General features: G+C 39.8%; 1 protein-coding gene across 8 annotated transcripts in view; it reads left to right on the top strand.

The window, feature by feature from the left end:
• Nucleotides 1–20,803, top strand: part of MAP3K13 (mitogen-activated protein kinase kinase kinase 13) — a 175,336-nt gene that overhangs the window by 131,899 nt on the left and 22,634 nt on the right. For 7 of the 8 annotated variants that reach the window (XR_007155484.1, XM_047874198.1, XM_047874196.1 and 4 more), the window contains 6 exons: nucleotides 1,097–1,280; nucleotides 6,291–6,482; nucleotides 9,419–9,577; nucleotides 11,487–11,645; nucleotides 12,094–12,202; nucleotides 20,013–20,122. Coding sequence is in view for 7 of the 8 variants with exons in the window: in XM_047874198.1 (XP_047730154.1) it covers nucleotides 1,097–1,280; nucleotides 6,291–6,482; nucleotides 9,419–9,577; nucleotides 11,487–11,645; nucleotides 12,094–12,202; nucleotides 20,013–20,122 (913 nt within the window). In the remaining variant the exon portion in view is untranslated. The remainder of the gene's footprint in view (nucleotides 1–1,096; nucleotides 1,281–6,290; nucleotides 6,483–9,418; nucleotides 9,578–11,486; nucleotides 11,646–12,093; nucleotides 12,203–20,012; nucleotides 20,123–20,803) is intronic. The other variant, XM_047874203.1, reaches the window with a different exon arrangement.

Genomic DNA, 20,803 nt, shown 5'->3' on the forward strand with positions numbered 1-20,803 from the left:
TATTTCTTAGCAGTGTAGTGACAATGCACTGATAAAAAGTGGGGCAAGGAGAAGCATCAATGGATCATATTCTTCTTTTTAAGTTCCATGAGATTAAAGGACATATTGATTGAATTTTTGAAGTGCCTTATTTAAAATAGCATTTTATTCACTATAAAAGTATTACAGGCTCGTGGTAAAAAAAAAAAAGAAAAAAACTAATACAGAAAAGGATAAAGAACATAATATGAATCATCAATAATGTTGCCACTTAGAAATGACCCCTGTTACTTTTTTGGTGCAAAAAAATCGAAATCTAAGAAAGAGAGAAGCTTGAAAATAGTGCATCTATATGAGTAAATCTATCATGGCTAATGACCCTCTTAGTTACTTAATGAGAGGCAATGTGGTACAGTGGAAAAAGCACTGTCCCTGGAATCAGCCAATTTTTGAGTTCTGGGCCAAGTTCTGCCACTTACCAGCTCTATGACCTTGGGTAAGTTCTTAATCTCCTTGTCTCTGTTTTCTCATCTACAAATAACCATAATAAGGCCAGATTTATAAGATTGTTGAAAGAATAGGCACATGAGATGTAAAGCTCTATACTACACTAGTACTCAATAAAAGGTAAATATTAATATAAATATTATGCATAATCAGGTCCTTGAGAGAGTATCATTGAAAATTCATTCAACAAGGATTAATTGAACATCTGCACTCGAAATTCAAAGAGGAATAAAACAACACTTACCACGGGTGATGGAGTAGGGATAGTGGTATAGAGACAAATAAGTGGATCGAACATGGAAGCTTGAAGTGAGGTGGGGCCATGGGAATATCAAAATATGTTTCGTTTGGAGGAGAGTCTATTGGAGATCTCTGATCTGCATGATTCCATTGGTTAAAAACTGATACAAACTAATATGTGAGAACATCTGATCTGTAGTACCAAGACCTGTAGAAAGGTTATATCTTTTGGTGAGTTACCAGGTAGGAGTCAAAGTGTAGAGATCACTTTGGGTGATGCTGAAGTTGGTACCTCCGGAGCGGCCTTGTAGAATGGTCCCTGAGCAAATTCTGAGATCCCTCTAAGTTTGTTTCTCGCTTGTGTGCCTAGATACTTGGGAAGTGCCATTTGAGGAGATCTCAGAGCTGCAGTGGCTGGGTAGTGGAGCCCAAGGAGCTGTCTTCTTGGGCAAGTTCCGAGCGGAGGAGGTGGCCATCAAGAAAGTGAGAGAACAGAATGAGACGGATATCAAGCATTTGAGGAAGTTGAAGCACCCTAACATCATCGCTTTCAAGTAGGTCAAGGCTTTTTTTAAAAAAGAAATAGAGAGATTTTCTTTGCCCCAGTATCTGCATATGAGTTCCTGCTTGGAAAGACATATTAAGAATACTCTGTAGACTTAATACTGTGCTAGGTGTTTGGGAGGATACCAAAGAACGATTCAATGAAAGTCATGGGTTTAAGGATCTTACAATCTAGCAGCTCTTTTTGCCAGAGTACACCCTTCTCAGAAAGGATGTACATGGGACGGAGAGAGAGAAGGTGGATTTTTGCGAAGCAGTCAGATCTGATGAATCAACCCCATTTATTAGTGGGATGACAGAAGTCACTTCAAGATAACCTGTACATCTTAAAATTCACTTAAGAAAACAAAGTTAATGTCTGAAGTGATCACAGAACAATTAGTCCCTGTGCAACAGACAGGTATTTTTTATTAGTTTCTATTAGCCTCCCTTATTAAATATTAACTTGTAATAACAGGCACCTTCGGAGTATTTCTCCTTGCCTCAAGTTTTGCTAGATCCCTTTTCAAGCATAGTAAGTTGTATGCTATGCTCATTCCAGAAAGTAGTCATTTCCAAGAGTGTATGAATATATCTTTCTAGTTCAGACTGTTATTTTCATAATATTAGCAGGAGCCACTAGTAAAAAGGGGAGGCACAAAGGTAAATTTGCTGAATCCCCCAAATTTAGCAGTACTGAGCTCTAAATATGTGTAATCTCTTCTGCCAGTACCTTTCTCTTGAGTTCCCTGTCTTCCCAGCCTCCAAATTCTGCCCTAGCCTTCAACAAATGAATGGTGAGTGACTTTACAGGAGGGAAGATGAAGAATAGGAAAGCTAGCCTTTAGGTAGAAGGAAAGTTTAGAAACTAGAGCTTCTTGGCATATTTTATATATACCAAGTGTGTGTGTGTGTGTGTGTGTGTGTGTGTGTGTATAAAATATATATATATGTATACATATGTATACATACATATATATATATATATATATATATATATATATGTATTTCAATCCTGGAAAATAGTATGACTGATGAGGCTACAGCTAAAAGTGGAATAATATACAAATTCCCCTTCCCTAAACTAGGAGGAGCTTCTCCCAGCCCCCAAGAGGGATCCTTTCTTGATAAAACTTTCATTATAAAGGTAAACAGGTCATGTGATGATATTTCAATGGAATCACCCCCCTCAACTAAGGAATAGAAATCTTGGGTACCAGTTTTGTAGAATGCGTTTAAGTGAGTATTGATGTTAAGTTTTGATTCCCAAACAAGACCCCTTTATGGAAAGGGAAAGAGGTGTGAAAAGAAGAGAAGCATTCAGCTGGGATACTAACTGAAATGCTTGGATTTATTTCCTTGTAGAAGGCACATCAATTCAGTGGACATGGGAGAGAGCTTCAGTTGTTGTAATGATTCCATCTTTTGTTGTCCTATTAGGGCAGGAGGATATGAGATGAAAATGAAATACGATACAGACGAATTATAATCTTTCCAAAGATGATAAATTTCAAAAGACAATTGAAGGATTATTTGTAGACAGACTGTCAGAGACTCACTTCTTTCCTTCATTTTCCTTCCCTGAGAAAATCATCACTTCTAGTATGCTACATTCTAAGTGGAAGGAAGGGCCTTTCATTTAACTTCCATTTAACTAAACTTTTAAGCTTAGATTACTAGGATACTGAGTTTGAGACGCAGAATATTCTATAGATTAGCATGGCTTTTTGGCCTCCTGAAGTGAGCTGGGCTGTAGGTCCCAGGTATGAAGGCTTTCTAGCAAGATGTCCTGAGTAACTAAAGGTAGAAATGTGTCCTAAGAGTATTGGGTGTGAGAAGCTTTATTTTTCCTTCCTTTCTTTTGCTTTTTCCTTTTTCCTCACAACCTTTTCCCCACCTCACTCCTCTGACCCTCCTACCTACATTTGCAGTTTTCAGCATTTTGGGCAAGTATTGCCATGCCGGTACCCCATTATATAGGCCAAAGATGCTTGAATAGTCTTTACCTCTACATGGAAAACAATAGTGAGACTGTGTCCCTAGCCCATTACACCACACTCTTGAGGCATTGTGCAGTGTTATGTTCGCAGCCATCTGTGCCATGTGTTGCTTGGCCAATGAATCATTCAGGACCGTCTGGAAGATATGAAGCCATGATTAGATTTCAGTATGTCTCTCTGGATACTGATTGCTGTGCCTACAGCTTCCTTTGAAGTTAAGAACTGTATACAGAAGGGGAAGTGAAAGAGAAGACTTATGTATTTTTCCCCCAGTTTTTTGAAAGCAATCTTTGAAAAAACCCAACCTGACTGTTCCTAATGGCATCGGGTGCCAAAGGGAAGAAAAGGTAGCAATTAGAAGTGATTATAGAGCTGCTATTTATAGCTACTAAGAAGCCTTGTCATAGTACAGGGTTGATGGAATGATTGCTTCTCATTCATTAGTCAAGAAACATGAAAAGTACATAACATATCACTGTTACCCTTTCTGTCTGTTTGTGTGACAGGTTGAAACATACTTGAATAGGCTGCCGAGTGGCTTCAGACAAATATTTATTTTGATATCCTTGAGCACGTTACATTGTTCCTGCCTATTCATTGTTTTTCTGTAATGAAAATTAAATTGCCTTCTTATGGTTGTGGTATATTTGTACTCCACTGAGGTCTCCTAAAAAGTAACAGGAACTTGAAAAAAATTTTCATTAGAAATGAGGATGGAAATTCTGGGTAGCTTAGAAAATGATAAGAGAGTAATAGATACAGCTTTGTGGCATTTGACAGGCATACGAAGGCAGGGGAAATGAAGAGTAATTACTCTTCTTCATGACCTGCCTTTGTTATAAGACTTTCACATGATCACAAGCCATGGCCTCTAAATCTTCTCATCATCATATCATTGCATACGATAATTTTTCTTCTCTTTTTTCATCTTCAGAACAAAAGTGTGACGTAGGGCTGATATGACTATTACCACTTTTCTAAGGGAGCATTAATATAGGAATCCCCAATATGCTTATGTATACAGAAGTTAAAAAGCAAAAAAGGGAGGCAGTGTAACATGGTGAGTGGAAAGAGCATGGGCTTTGAAGTTAGACTGGATTTGAATCCCAGCCCTGTCACAGGTCTATGATCTAGGGCAAGTCACTTTCCCTCTCTGAGCCTTACCTGTAAAAATGGAAGAGGTCATATTTATTGTGCAATGGTTTGGGGCAGATTAAATAAGACAAATAAACATGGAAATATTCTGGACAAATAAAAGATGTTCTTCCATGTTAGTTCCTTTCTTCCTACCCCTTGCATCTGCACATGTCTCTGCGAAGGATTTTATCAGCAGAGAAAGTTAAGTTGAAGCTAAGAAATATTTGCAAAAATGGGGCAGCTGGGTGGCTCAGTCAGTTAAACTTCCAGTTCTTGGTTTGGGCTCAGGTCTTGATCTCATGGTTTGTGAGATTAAGCCCCGCATTGGGCTCTGTGCTGACAGTGCAGAGCCTGCTTGGGATTCTCTATCTCCCTCTCTCTCTGCCCCTTCCCCACTGTGCTGTCTCTGTCTCCCTCAAAATAAATAAATAAACTTAAAAACATATATTTGCAGAAAGAAAGAAAGAAAGAAAGAAAGAAAGAAAGAAAGAAAGAAAGAGAAAGAAAGAAAGAAAGAAAGAAAGAAAGAAAGAAAGAAAGAAAGAAAGAAAAAGAAAAAAATATTTGCAAAGTTAGGTGCCTGGGTGGCTCCATCAGTTAAGCATCTGACTCTCGATTTCAGCTCAGGTCAGGTGCCTGGGTGGCTCCATCAGTTAAGCATCTGACTCTCGATTTCAGCTCAGGTCATGATCTTACAGTTGTTAGATCAAGCCCAGGTTGGGCTCCATGCTGGGCGTCGAGCCTACTTGAGATTCTGTCTTTCTCCATCTGCCTCTCCCCTACCCCACTTGCTCTCTCTCTCTCTCTCTCTCTCTCTCTCAAAAAATAAAAAATTTGCAAAGGACTTGCTGTGAACTTCTAGGCCTCATGGTAGAAAGAAAAGAATCCAAGACCTTCCCTTCAAGGAGCCTATAGTCTGTATGGGGAGAGGAAAATTGCATATAAAAAACTAATGGCTCCTGTGTAGCATAGGAATTTATAGAAGAGAAAGATCTTCTTGGACTGGAATAATCAGAAAAGGCTTTGTGGAAGATGTAGGAATTGATGGAAGCACAGACCACATAGATATGTGATACATTGTATAGTATTGTTTTTATTCTAGGGGCACCTGGGTGGCTCAGTCAGTTAAAGGTCCAACTCTTGACTTTGGCTCAGATTATGATCTCATGGTTTGTGGGATCTAGCCCCACATCGGGCTCTACGCAGACAGCACAGAGTCTGTTTGGGATTCTCTCTCTCCCTCTCTCACTGTGTATCCCCTCTTGCTCTCTCTCTCTCTCTCTCTCAAATATAAATAAATAAACATTAAAAAATATTTTTAAATATTTTTAAAACAGAAATGTTTTTCAAAGACTATATAATACAGAAAATTAACTCTTTTTGGGGTCCTCAGTCTAGTTATCTTAAATTTGGCAAATTCAAAATTCAATTATTAATAGTAAAAATAGCAATGTTTTATTTGAATTCTCCCTATACACTATATATAAAACCCTCTATTTAATTTTAACAGGAAGATATTTAAATTATTCTTAAAGATCTAAAACAACATAATCCTTGGCCTACATATATCTCAGGAAAGGTGCTCTTTGTTCCAGAATGGAATGGACCCACAGAAAAGCACCAGATACAGCACAAAACAGAGATAATCTGGAGTGAATCAAATTAATGAAAATTGTCTATGCGCATAACAGGGAAGCCTGTAGACCAGAGGGGTTTTAATGGTAATTGATGAATCGGGAAAGATTATGCCTTTTAAAAATAATATGGGTAAAGAACTGGGTCTTAATTAGTACATTTATTAAATATTCTTAAAATATAAATATGGATATATGTGTGTTTGTATGTATGTGTGTATTTATAAACGTGCTTGTGTTTTCTTGAAAGGGGTGTTTGTACTCAGGCCCCATGTTACTGCATCATCATGGAATACTGTGCCCACGGACAACTCTATGAGGTTTTGCGAGCTGGCAGGAAGATCACACCCCGATTGCTAGTGGACTGGTCTACAGGAATTGCAAGTGGAATGAATTATTTGCACCTCCATAAAATTATTCACCGTGATCTCAAATCACCTAAGTGAGTTTTTCAGCCATTTTGTTGTATTGCTTTAAAGTAAGGAATTTTATCGAGCATAGTTGAAGTTTTCAGACATCATACTTTCAGTTCAGTTTAAATCAGCATGGAGGGTACCCTATTTGCATATTTTCTGGATTATTGTTGACCAGTTGACCTACCTAAATGGCAGATAGCTCTAGGCACCTGACACTAGTTTTCTCCTTTGGGTTGCATTTTGATTGTGCAACTGTGAAACAAGATTCTTTATTAACTGAAGTATTCACTTTCCATTATCTCAGATAATTAATGCCAAATGTTCCCATCTAATGGCTTGCTTTGTCGTTTTCCTAGTGTTTTCCCCAAAGACCCAAGTTTTAGAAACCAAGTTTCAAAGATGTATACAACGGGATAAAAATGGATAAATAAGAGACTGAGGCAAAGAGAAAATAAGAGCATTAGAACTAAAGCTAAAGATTTGGCTTTGACCTTCGTAGAATCTAAGCAAAGAAGGAAATACATAGCTTCAAGGTTCATGGTATCCATAAGATAATATAAACTGGCTATTTAAGAGAAACAGGTTGTTTCTAGTAATTTCTGTTCTTTGGCCATCACTAACCACTTTAAGAGGAGTGTTAATTCAGTTCCTGCAAACTGCATGAAAGGAAGAAAGGAACTGATAAAATGATAGATTTCATTGTAGCTCCTATATTTAAACATTATTTTTATTATTTCTCATCACATTTTTGGTTTAGAGAAGCAGAGAAGAATTAATCTCTTTTCAAAATTAGCACTTTCATAGTCTACAGTATTTTTTTCAATATCTATAATCACATGTGCTTTGATCTTAGCAAAAATTGTGTGGGGCAGCTGCAACAAGTATAATTATTCTTATATTAGAAAAGCCTGAAGTCATGGAGCTAGGACTTGAACCCAGAACTTTTAGACCAAAAAGTCTAAATTCTACCTCATCATTTGAAAGTGAAGGATTCAGTGAATCCTCTTGATGGAAGACACCAATCAATCCTCGATTATAAACTTCAAAGCAGCTCTAATTTGTCACCATGATTCTCATTAGTGCTTATCATAGTCACTAGCTCCCTGAACAACCTTCTCCTGCTTTACTTGCAAATGAACTCTATTTCATTGCATATGTTCACATTCTTACACAACCTGTTGCTTTTGTCATCCACTACATACACATAAGGGACACAAAATATTGCCCAAGGCCTCTTTGAATGGTCTCCTTAACCACCTTGTTCTCCTGGAGAATTCACTTTAGAGGAAGAGGTCGGGAAATTTTAGAATATATAAGGTCACATGCTACTTTCTTTAACTCCTCTCATTTAGAGATTAGAGTAGTAAGTCACCCAATGAGCCTTTCCCTCCATTATCAGTATTCCCCTGAACTTCCAGCAGCCTTGGCCTCTTTGCGTTCCAGGCTAACTTTGAGAAGACAAAGATCAGTCTGGCTTGTAGTAAAGAGAGATTCCATGACCTGCGTTAAATCTTAGGCTGTGTGACCCCAGCTTTGTCTCAGAGAAGACCTGACAAAAGTTCCAACCTCATGTGCTCTTTAGTCTGTCCCCATGTCCATTCCCTCTTATCATGCCAAGAAATCCCATAGTGAGCAGCACAAAAGAGACAGAAGAGGAAGCTTCTAGTATTTTTCTTTCTAGGGGCTTATTGCCTTTTCTGACTTCCATGGTATATGATTCCATCAGTTCAGCAGTTATGCCAGATACCCCATAATATTTAAATCCTTATGCATTTTCACCAAGACTAACACCATTAAATCAAAGTGTGCAAATTATGTAAATTTTACATATCAGGTGCAAAATCAGGGGTAGGATGTGGATGAAGGTATTCTAAAGCAGTTGTAAATCTGGTAAATAGAAAGCCATGTGACACTGATGGAGAGGGGGGCCAATGTGACGTCCCTGGTTCAGACAAGGGAGGAGATAGAGAAGTTTCCTGTTTTCTAGCCACCTCAATTCTGATACTCTGAATATCAAGCCTTCTTATTATTAAAAATAGGTCTCTATATCATTAAGCCTCTGAAACCCTAACTCATGAATATTCTAAAGTTCTAAACAGGTTATTTCAAGTGAATTCAGTCTGGTGTGTAAGGATATTACTATTTTGGATTCGACTGGTACCAGATTGTATTCATCTTTAAGGCTAAAAGAGCAATTTTCCCCAGGTAACATTTCAGATAAATACTGCGAAAAGGAGAACACGACTTGTGTGGAATCTGCTTAAGCCTAAATGTGTCCCAGCTTTTCCTTATTAGCTTTTAGTGTCATGGTTCCATGCATGATTTTAGTTGGCCGTTATTTAAACAATGTTTCAAAAGAAGTGTTTTTCTTAGTGATTTGTCTGAGACTGGCAAGGATGGAAACTGATATTTATAGAGGAGGGGTGTTTTATATATCTAATCTCATTTAATTCAAATGAAAATTCCATGAAGGCCATTATTATAGGCCCATAGTTCCGTATCCAAAACTCTTAGAGTCAGAGGATATCAGATAGCATTACCTCACACCCCCAGCAAAGTCTAGGACAACACTCTCTAATGAGCCACAGATAAATAAAATGAGTTTGCTTGATATAGATGAGAAAATATTTATATACTATTTTCAGAGTTTTCTGCATGTTTGAATTCTGGAGAACATACTGTGACCCAAACTGTCCCCATCTTACAAATGAGAAAACCGGCTTCGGAGAATTAGGTAGCAGAGGTCACACAGCCAGTAAGTGGTGGAGGCAGGCTCAAACCAGGTATAAAAAGCCCACTGTGCTGTGCTGCCTCACATGTTTGAGTGATGCTGATGCCCCAGTGATATTGGAACTCACAAGCTGAATTCCACAAGTAGGAGGCAGCAAACTAAGTTGCCAATTACAGTCATGGTGTTTATTGGTACTAATGATCTGGATGTTCTCTCTATTTCTTTTTAAAGTGTTTTGGTGACTCACACAGATGCAGTAAAAATTTCAGATTTTGGTACATCTAAGGAACTCAGTGACAAAAGTACCAAGATGTCCTTTGCCGGCACAGTCGCGTGGATGGCACCAGAGGTGATACGCAATGAACCTGTCTCTGAAAAAGTCGATATATGGTGAGTGGTGCCATCTGTCCCAACTAGAAAGCCTCTCCCACTTCACCCTATTAGACCTTTCCTCCTTCAACTCTTCTGCTTTCCCAAAATATTCTTTAGTGTCCCTCACTCCTGGCTGATTTCAGTCTCCTCTTATCTGAGGTACTAACCAGTGTAATGATGAATGTGTTAAGAAGGATTGAGAGGTAATAGGGTGAATATGTATTTAGTAAATCATCAGTTTTGGAGACTTTCACAGAATGTGCTGAACTCTCTGGAAAATCGAAAATTTACTTCAAATAAGCATTTAGTATCAAAGTCTTTCTGAAATATATCATATAATTCTCAACTTCTTAAATAAAATACATTAAACAAAGTTTACTTAGTCTTGGTGACTCAGACCATCACTGTATATATCAGTGATGTACTTTGCTATAATACAGTTTATGTGCTTTAGAGCTATCTGAAGTATATAATAGGACTATTTGCCCTTTTAAGAAACAGTCCCTATGAGCTATGCTATTTTTTTTTTGGCCTTTTAAAAATCTTTATCAGTTTTTCCTTTGAGATTATGAATCTTTACTATTAATAGTATATTTCCCCGTAGTTACTTTTCTTCCATTCTTAAAATTGGCTACTAATAACTTTTAGCCTTAAAAACAAAACAATAGCATATATTAAAATTACATGTAACACCAGAATAAGATAAAGTAGAAATGTGGGATCATTTGTAATTTGGGTAATTATTACCAACGCATACTCCTTAGGGATTATACCAATTACGTTCCCAACAGAAATGTATAAGTATTTTCTCAGTCTCACCGCCAAAATGTGTTAAATTTTTGGATTTTTGCCAACCGTCTAGGTAACAAATGGTATCTTGGGTGTGGCTTTAATGCACATTCCTCTCATAAGTTAGGTTGTTCCTTTTTTTCATATGTTCACAAACCATTTGTAATTCCTTATTTGTGAACTATTCTGATCCCTTGCTAAACTTTCTGATCTTTATTCTTATCAATTTATAGGGGTATTTTGTATACTAAGGAGATTAGCCTTTTGTGCATAGGAATTACAGATACTTTTCACCTTTGCTATTTTGTTTATGGTGGAGTTCTTTCTCCATGCTAGATTTTTTTGAAAATGCTCTCCCCTTATGGCTTCTGGATTTCATAACTGGAAAGCCTTCACCACTATAAGATTAGTAAAAAGAAAAAAATTTTTCATGTGTTCTTTCAGGATGTTTATGGCTTCATTTTTTCTTTTCACATTTGAATTTTTTTTTTTAATTTTTTTTTTTCAACGTTTATTTATTTTGGGGACAGAGAGAGACAGAGCATGAACGGGGGAGGGGCAGAGAGAGAGGGAGACACAGAATCGGAAACAGGCTCCAGGCTCCGAGCCATCAGCCCAGAGCCTGACGCGGGGCTCAAACTCACGGACCGCGAGATCGTGACCTGGCTGAAGTCGGACGCTTAACCGACTGCGCCACCCAGGCGCCCCACATTTGAATTTTTGATTCTTTGGGAATTTATCTTGATGTAAGATGAGCTATAGATTTTTCCCCCAATTGTCCCAACGGCATATATTGTATAGTCTGTTTTCCCTCATTGGTTTGGGATGTCGCTTCTATCACATACTCAATCCCATATGTATTTGGCCTATTTATGGATCTTTATTACATTCACGGAGTCCGGCTGTCTATTCACGTGCCAGAGTTAATTATGAAAACCTTATAATATGTCTTAATATCTAGCAGCGTTGGTTACCCCTTACTGAGTTTGTTTTTCAGAGTTTTTCTGTTTCTGTTCTTCTTATGGCAGTATTAGAATTTTGAAACTGGGTATACTTTTGATTAAAAATGAATAGAGAACAAAAATACAAACCAGTCTTTCTGCCGTGTCTTTGGTACCTGTTCCTGGTACTACTGTAGGTCTTTTGGAGTGGTGCTTTGGGAGCTGCTGACGGGAGAGATCCCTTACAAAGATGTGGACTCTTCAGCCATCATTTGGGGTGTTGGAAGCAATAGCCTACACCTTCCAGTTCCTTCCACTTGCCCTGATGGATTCAAAATCCTTATGAAACAGACATGGTAAGAAATATATTTCTCCCAATATTCTCTTTTACCTTCTTCCTCAAAACCACATTTAAAACTTCTCTAAAATTTCAGGGAGGTCTCTAATATGGATTTGGAGCAAATCAACTGGTTAAAGACTGGTGGACTTGGAGTTATTTATAAATAACGAATTTGTTATATCCTGCTACAATAGACCTTAATAAATGATAGCTATGGTAACTATTATTACTTTACTTGTCCTAAGGGACTATTATTATCAAACAGGTCACTGATCCTACAGATTTCCATTTTATTATTATAGGTTTCTCATAATTACATTTTCCTTTTGCTCCTCAGTGCATGAACACTGCCTGAGAAATAGCCAGGTGTGGAGCCAAAAATGTTTTTTATAAAGCAGAATAAAATCTTTATCCTCCTGGACCCAACTGTCGCAGTGCACAAGCTGTCTTTTTTTAACTTGTAGGCAGAGTAAACCTCGCAACCGGCCTTCTTTCCGGCAGACGCTCATGCATTTAGACATCGCTTCTGCTGATGTTCTTGCCACCCCACAAGAAACCTACTTCAAGTCTCAGGTGAGTCTGGAAACTCTCTTCCAGTGTACTGAACACACAGACAGGGAGGTCTCGATGAGAAAGAGTAACTCAGAACCATTCCGATTCTTCTAACAATGATACAGCCCTAGTCATTGTGAAGCAGTAATTATGATCCTTCACACAGAGGAAATTTTGGAGCTTTTTAAACACTTAAGATATATCATTATCTCATTTGAAAGGAACATGTATTGAAATGTCATCCTCATAGTGGTGAAACTGTTGAAGAGTAAAGAGGAATATATTTGAATTAGAATTACTGCTGACCAGGGGCGCCTGGGTGGCTCAGTCGGTTGAGCGTCCGACTTCGGCTCAGGTCATGATCTCGCGGTCCGTGGGTTCAAGCCCCGCATCGGGCTCTGTGCTGACAGCTCAGAGCCTGGAGCCTGCTTTGGATTCTGTGTCTCCCTCTCTCTCTGCCCCTCCCCCACTCATGCGCGCGCGCTCTCTCTCTCTCTCTGTCAAAAATAAACATTAAAAAAAAAATTAAAAAAAAAATTACTGCTGACCTTCATGAAAAGATTGCTTCCCTTGAAGGGGAAAAGCTAAAGTACAGAGGAGGGAAGTGAAATACCAGAGAGAGAGAGCCCATGATAGAATCAGGCCCAGAGAGAACCTTTCCTCTACCTTTATGTGTCACCCACGAGCACCAGATAAAATGTAATTTTTTTTAATGTTTATTTATTTTTGAGACAGAGGAAGACAGAGCGCAAGTGGGGGAGGGGCAGAGAGAGAGGAAGACACAGAATCTGAAACAGGCTCCAGGCTCCGAGCTGTCAGCACAGAGCCCGATGCGGGGCTCAAACCCACGAACTGTGAGATCATGACCTGAGCCAGTCAGACGCTCAACTGACTGAGCCACCCAGGTGCCCCAGATAAAATGTAATTTAATGTATCTGTTAGCCTTTACTGTCTTACAGACCATTCCAGACTTATGGCTTAAAACAATAAGCTTTAGTTTAGCTTATGGTTCTGTGGGTCGGCAGTTTGGGTGGGCGGTTCTCCTGCCGGCTTCCACTGGGCTCACTCACATATCTGTAGTCCATTGCTGGGTCCCCTGGGAGGCTGGCAGGTTCTCGGCAGCTTCATTCACAAGTGTGGTGATTGGCTGGCTGTCACCAAGAGCACCTCGGTTCTCTTCCATGTGGCCTCTTGTCCCTCGGAAGCCTAGCTTGGGCTTGTTCACAAGCTGTTATCAGGGTCACAAATTCGGTAAGACAGCAAGACCCAGGGCACAAGGGATTTTCAAGCCTAGGTGTGCACCATGCGTGCTAATGTCTCTTTGGTCAAAGCAAGTCACAGGCCAACCCCAGGATGAGAAGCAGACTTCACCTCTTGGCGAGCGAATCTGCCCCAGCACTCTGTGAGGGCATGGGTGCAGAGGGGGAACAATTTGTGACTGTTGAATAAAAATGCTGTAACGTCATAAGGATTTCATCTCTGCGCTCACTTGCAGTATCACTTAAAAGAGTCATTCTCGGAGAAGACGTTTTATTAACAATTGGTATCTCAGTCTACCCCTCATCTCCACCCATCTCCAGTGGGTGATGAGGGTACCTACCAGGAAAGTATGTGTTGAAAAGAGTACTGCACTGGGAGGGGCATCATCCCTACGAGTTCAACAAGCCCTCCAGTATGCTTTACGACCTGGCCCGACTCGAGGCTTGGAGTACCTGCTTCTCACGTGTCTGACAAATGCAGACACTCTGCCCATCAGACATTAGGGGATACCTTAATAAAAATACAAGGTGGGGGGTTTTTTGTTTGTTTGTTTTGTTTTTTTGTTTTATCTCGGACCGCCTAAGGACTGATAAATCAGAGACTTTTATCTTGTTGCCCCAAGTTCCAACACACACTCTATGGTCCACAAACGTAGCTTTCCTCACAACTGTGTCTTTAAATAGTCAGGATTGCCCCCACAGATCTTTAGTGTTTCTGAGGAATTATTATGTAAGCAAAGTGTTTGATTTCAGAGAAAACGCAAGGATGTAGGGGGGTTGACTTTATCATATCATTTCCTATGTCCTTTGATGTGCATTCCAATAAACTCCGTTAGAACTTTCAAAAACCATGACCTCTCTATTCAAATACACATAAATAAGGGCCACTGGAAAAGAAATCTGCCCAATCTCTTTTTGTGTTAGTATTCATAAAAAGACTTGGGCCCTTTCGTGAAATGAAAGAGAGTAATAGTAAGTACTTTCTAAGGAGTCTTTTAGACTTTAGGATATGGTTTCAATCACAGCTTTGCTTCCCTTACCATAAAAGTATGTATACCAGAATTTGGAAAAGCAGTTTTTGGTGACAGTACTAACTCACAAGCCATTGAGACCGCATAACTGTATATACTTGGAAAACTTCAAATTCTAGACAGATTTTACCTGAATGCTCCCAGAACGTCACTTCTGAAGCCAGTGCCGCATTTTCTGAGTACCCACCCTATGCAAAGTACAGTGTCATGCAACTAAGCACCCACATTTGGTATCTTCATTTGTACAAACTCACTTTTACCAGTAAAATTGAACTCAGAAAAGTTTCTTTGGGGAGCACCTTGGTGGCTCAGTCGGTTAAGGTCCAACTCTTGGTTTCAGCTCAGGTCATGATCTCACAGTTCATGAGATCAACCCCACATTGGGCTCTGTGCTGACAGTGCAGACCCTGCTTGGGATTCTCTGTCTCTCTCTTTCTCTGCCCCTTCTCTGCTCATGCTCTCTCTGTCTCTCTCTCTCTCTCTCTCTCTCTCTCTCTCTCAAAGTAAATAAATAAACATATTCTTGAAGGGAAGAGGTGGGGGAAGAAAGGAAAGGGAAAACTTTACATTGGAAATCTTTTAATATTCATCAATTCTTCTACATTTTTCTCCCAACATGAAATTTTACCTCTCCTTAAAAAGCCCCAAATCTGCTATCCTTGCTAGTTCCTAGAATTATTTCAGATACTTACAAGCTGATTTGTCTCTGGGTCTGAAATTCAGACTATCTCTGGCTACTGATAAAGTATTTATGAACTGAATTTATGTACTGAAGTACTCAGAAAACCAACAGACTTGAGTCTAAGCCCTTGTCCTATGATCTTAGACAAGTTGCTAAATTTCTCTAAACCTCAGCTTACTCATCTAAACAATGAAGATAAGCATCTCTTCTCTTCCTTATGGAGTTTTAGCTAGGATCAAATGAGAAGACAGAAATGCAACTGTATTGGAAACTAAAGAACTATCCAATTTAAGATGTTATTCATGGCCCACAAAGCTACGGAAATGAAGCTTCCTCCAGGTTGTTACATGCTGTCGAGCTCCTGAGACAGATAAGATGGCAGCTAGGGAACTCCTCTTCACGGTGCCTTGGTTTTTATGCCACCCCAAAGGGGAAGAGCTGGTTGTGCCCCTCGTACCTGAGGCTTCCCCTCCTCCTGCCTGCTGACAAAGCCCTGTCAGCATCGGTAATCAATCAGCGGTGGTTAGCCACAGGTCTCCACTCTCCACCAAAACTGTCAGGCAAGAGCACTGGCAAGAGCCCAGCTGACTCCTTTCTGAGAGAAATTGCTTTAGCTGTTGCTCAGCCTACACACGTATAAAGATGCAGCACACACAGAACAGATGAACGAAGCAACCAATTTCAGTACAGTATTCGATTCTGCCAAAGCCACTGCCTTGTTCCTAGACAATAACCCATTCCTCCAAGTAGGCAATTATTGTTCCTGGTATTCAACTGCATTTGATATCAGTCTTTAGAAAACATTTTAGCAGAGGTCCCAGATCCCTGCTGCTAGGTGGGCCACGTGCCCTGCTTCTAAGTTCTCCCACCACCCTCTGCTTTTTGTACCGTCTGGTTCCCTCTTGAGTACCACTGCGACCACTCAAATTCAGGGGCTGGGAGTTGCAGACACCAAGCTCATTATAGGGACAGACTGTGCTCCTCAAGAGTAATCTCATCATGGGGCGCCTGGCTAGCTCAGCTGGAACAGCATACAATTCTTTATCTTGGGATCGTGAGTTCGAGCCCCTCATGGAATGTAGAGATTACTTAAATAAATTTTTTAAACGTAAAAAAAAAAAAGAGCTATCTCATCATGAGCAAGTAGGTACTTGGGCAGAGGCTGGGCACTTCCTTACCTGGGAAGGCAGTAAAGGGGATTCATGTGCCAGTAAAGGGTTGGCCTTGATGAGCTCTAAGTCTTTCCTGATTCAGAATCTATGATTTCCAGCCACTTAGCCTCCTACGGTCCTGCTTCTCTCTTCCTTCAGCTAGGATGGAGCTGGCTCAATTTCTTTTTTTCCTCTTTAAAATGTGTGGTAAAATACATATAATACAAAAATTGCCACTTTACCCATTTTGAAGTGTACAGTTCAGTGGCATTCATTAAATTCACAACATTGTGAAACTGTCACCACAATTTCCAAAAGTTTTCATCATCCCATTAAGCAATAACTTCCCATTCCCTCCTCCCCTCACTCCTGGTAATCTCTGTTGTCCTTTCTGTCTCTATGAATTTACATATTCAATCTACTGATTGAATAACTGGAAGGCTGGAGAAGACAAAAACCTTTTAAATGTTGTGACCTTTCCCAGGCCTTATCCGGGACATTAAAAGGATCCAGTTGGGGTGCCTGGGTGGCTCAGTTGGTTAAGTATCCAACTTCAGCTCAGGTCATGGTCTTGTGGTTCTTAAGTTCAAAGCCCCACGTCAGGCTCTCTGCTGTCAGCAGAGCCTGCTTTGGATTCTCTGTACCCCACCTCTCTCTCTGCCCTTGCCCTGCTTGTCCTCTCTCTCTCTCAAAAATAAACATTTTTTTAAAAAGAATTAAAAGAAATTTTTAAAGGATCCTATTAATGGTAATAACCTAGGTGTCACTAGATTTTTCCCTTACCTGCTTATGCAAGAATACCTTGTGAAGCACCTCGTGTTCCCTCCCTTCACTGCTCCCCCCCAGTGCATTTTGGGGGAATCCCCAGAAAAGAGTGGGGATCTCAGTAACTTCATACATAGTAACATCTGCTCTGCTTTCCACTGAATGGCCAGACACAGTAGTCTCCTGCCTAGTATCTGCTAGATATTACTTTATGGGTTAGCATTGTTTTCTGCCACAAGACCATAGTCCCCAGCTGGCATCCATTGGGTGCTGTCGTATCTTTAAGGCACTGCCATCACCCACTGAGTGCTGCCATTTCCTGCTGTAACTGAAGCTTGGAATTCTCAAGATTCCAAAGCTGCATATTGTTCTATTTACACAATGACCTCTTCCTTTCTCTGGTGAGTTACACTTTGTTAAAGGTAACAGAGCAGTGCTGTTTACGGACCAGTGTTTTACAGGCATTTTAATGAAACAATGGGAAATGCTTCTCCACTCTTATCGTGGCTTTGTTATAGGTCAGGTTCATGTAGGATTCCTCCTTCTCTCATGCCATATGTTCTCTCCGAGGCACCTCAGTCTTTACAAATTGGTTTCAGGCCTACCCACCTTCCATTTTTTCAGATATACCCAGACATGTCTGCACTGAAGATTAAGTGCAAATTGGAACTCCTATAATGTAAAGATTCTAAGCAAATGTGGTGAAAGTCCAAAATTAACATCTACCAGTAACACTATACCTGCCGGGAAAATATATGATTAATCAGTACTGGTGTTTTCCCATAAATCTTGTTCCCTCTTCATAGGGAAGGGGGTACTTCTTTTTGGAAATCTCCTTTTTAATAGGTTCCAATCTTCAAAAGGGTTTATTTCCTCAAGAAATGAAAAAAAAAAAAAAAATCTATTCTGTGACATCTGATTCCTGACCACCAGAGGGAGATGTTTCTTTTCCTGGTCCCTTCTTTTTAGGTATTGTACTAGGATCTACTGATATGTTTTTGCACAAAAGAGGACACTTTAAGGCCCAGACCTGGCCAGCTCCCTTATCCTTTTTTGGTCTAACATCTCTTGATTGTCAATCTTAGGCTTCTTTTTTTTTTTTTTTTAAATGTTTATTTTTGAGAGAGAGAGAGAGAGAGAGACAGAGTGCAAGTGGGGGGAAGGGCAGAGAGAGAGAGGGAGACACAGAATCCAAAGCAGGCTCTAGGCTCAGAGCTGTCAGCACAGAGCCCAACGTGAGGCTCGAACTCATAAACCGTGAGATCATGACCTGACCTGACGTCAGACGCTTAACCAACTGAGCCACCCAGGCACCCCGATCTTAGGCTTCTTGAGGCTCAGATATTCTTTTTACTTCAGACTTTGATCTGATGATTGACAGAACAGCATTACTTTAGGAGCTCAACCAAACCTGCATTTATTGCTTAGATACTGTCAAAGACTGTTACCAAACAATGGGCAGTGCATTCTGGATCTGACTTTCTGATGACCTTGACTTTCTGATGAGGTTGTTCGGCAGGTTTGGTGCCCAAAAGTCAGCTGACTGACAGAAATCTTTCTCCAATGGTCAGTCAACATATATAGAGAGATACATGAATGTCTAGCGTATTATAAATAGATTAGCAGGATGATCACTTTTTAAATACATATGATATGATTTCCTCTAAAAACTAAATGAGAAATAGCAAATTTGGGGAGAAACCTTCTGGAATTTCACAATTACTTAAGCATAACTTCTTCCATGATCTAGAGAAATAATTTTAAACATGAATCTAAAAGTAATAGAACAGCTCCAGAGGAAGAATATGTAATTAGAGGCATTTAGTTATACGTCTAGCCTTTACTGGAAATTATCTTAGTCTCATTAGCTTCTTGGGGATTGTAGTTTATATGTAATTTGAGGAAACATCTCCTTTAGCTCTTTTCTAGAAATTGCCTGTAGACTATATTGCAGCAGAGGTTTTTCTATTCCCTAAAATTTAGATAAAATGGGCTTGGAATTCCATGCTCTGTGGAAAGTCCCGTGTCCTAATGCTTCTGTGAATTCCTGGGAAATTTATAATTTCCGGGTCCCTCTGGCTCTGCCTTTCTAAAATTTTGGGGTCCCATCCCTGCCATCTTGTGGTTGTTTCTCTTTGTCCTGTCAGTGACCCAAACGTGAAGTTCAGCACCTTTCCTTGATGTCTAAAAAAACAAAAACACTCATCCAAAGTCAAGGTGAATGTCAGAGACTTTACTAACGGTTTAGGAAATTGGAAAAGGCTCACATTTTGAACAATTGAACTCACATATTAGACATTTATCCCCATTCTAAAAATTTTGTCCAACTATTAACTGGTTTAGCCATACTCTTTCTCCTCCTCTTTCTCCTTTCCTGTTCTTTCCCTCACTCCCAAATTCCTGTATAATTTCCTATATCTTTATTCCCAACTCCTGTTGTTCATTCCCCTTGGGTCTTCTACCAATATTTTTTCAAGGTATTTTCATAAACAGAACCTAAGAGGACTTCTGGAGCCAATTGTAAACATGATCATATTCTCACTAGCATATACTTATACAGAGGGTTATCAGAGCCTTTCTTTCTAACCACGTCACCTCAGCCACCATCTTCACTTAAAACTGAGCTCTCTTATTCCAGGGGTGATGGCTAGTATGCCAGCTGTGATATTTCTGGTGGCCAGTATTACAAGAAAACTGGAAAAAGAGACAGCATCACATGTTGGACTAAATACAGAAAATAAGGTCATGGTGTGTGGAGTGGGGGGTGCAGATAGCGGAGCATGAGGTATTTTGCTGTAATCAACTAATAGTTATTGAACATTTATTTGTTAAGTCTCTTCAGTAAAAGCATTCAGGGAAAAAAAAATCTTGCACATGACCCCATGGTTCTATCAGGGATTAACACTCCTAGACTATTAACAAAGTCTAATTTGTCCTACCCAGGCTGAATGGAGAGAAGAGGTGAAAAAACACTTTGAGAAGATCAAAAGTGAGGGAACCTGTATACACCGATTAGATGAAGAACTGATTCGGAGGCGCAGAGAAGAGCTCAGGTCTGCTGCTCTGTCCTTCCCCATCTCTTCTTGTCCCTAGATCTTCAGATACTGGCAGGAACTCTCTTTGTGAATCACCATTTCGCCTCGTACACACCTCTCACCTGTGCTGCTTACTGTTAATTCTCTTTAAAAGTTAGCTGTCCTTTGTACTGCTGTTCTGTCTTCACCCTGCAATCTTGTTATCCTCCTTTATTATATCTCTGCAGCAAACACTCTTGGAGCAATGCTCTTTCTTCATTCAGTGCCTGTCCTAGGTGACCTGGAAGGCAGCACTTTATAAGACGTAGCGCCTGGTCTCAAGGTGCTTATGATCAATGAAGAGGTACAAGACACAATCATAGATAACCACTGTATTAGGCAAGATCTGTACCACAGATAAGTACAAGGTCATGGGGTCAGCCTTGATTGCATATTCCCATTAACATATAGTATTCTTATTAAGATACTGTCAGCACTGCACAAAGGCTACAAATTATACACAAATCACATTCAGATTTTATCTGTGGCCCTCCTGGCTGTTCTCTATAGCTGGATGTGACCCCTAGGGATAAACCAAGTGAAAGCTTGGGTTTCCCATCCCCCATTCCAACTTGTCAGAGTCATTACATCAAAAAGGGCATCCTTAAATTTAGATGACACTCAGACCAATGCTTTTTTTTTTTTTTAATGTTTATTTTT

This window comes from Prionailurus viverrinus, chromosome C2, assembly GCF_022837055.1.
Source record: "Prionailurus viverrinus isolate Anna chromosome C2, UM_Priviv_1.0, whole genome shotgun sequence".
NCBI lineage: Eukaryota > Metazoa > Chordata > Mammalia > Carnivora > Felidae > Prionailurus > Prionailurus viverrinus.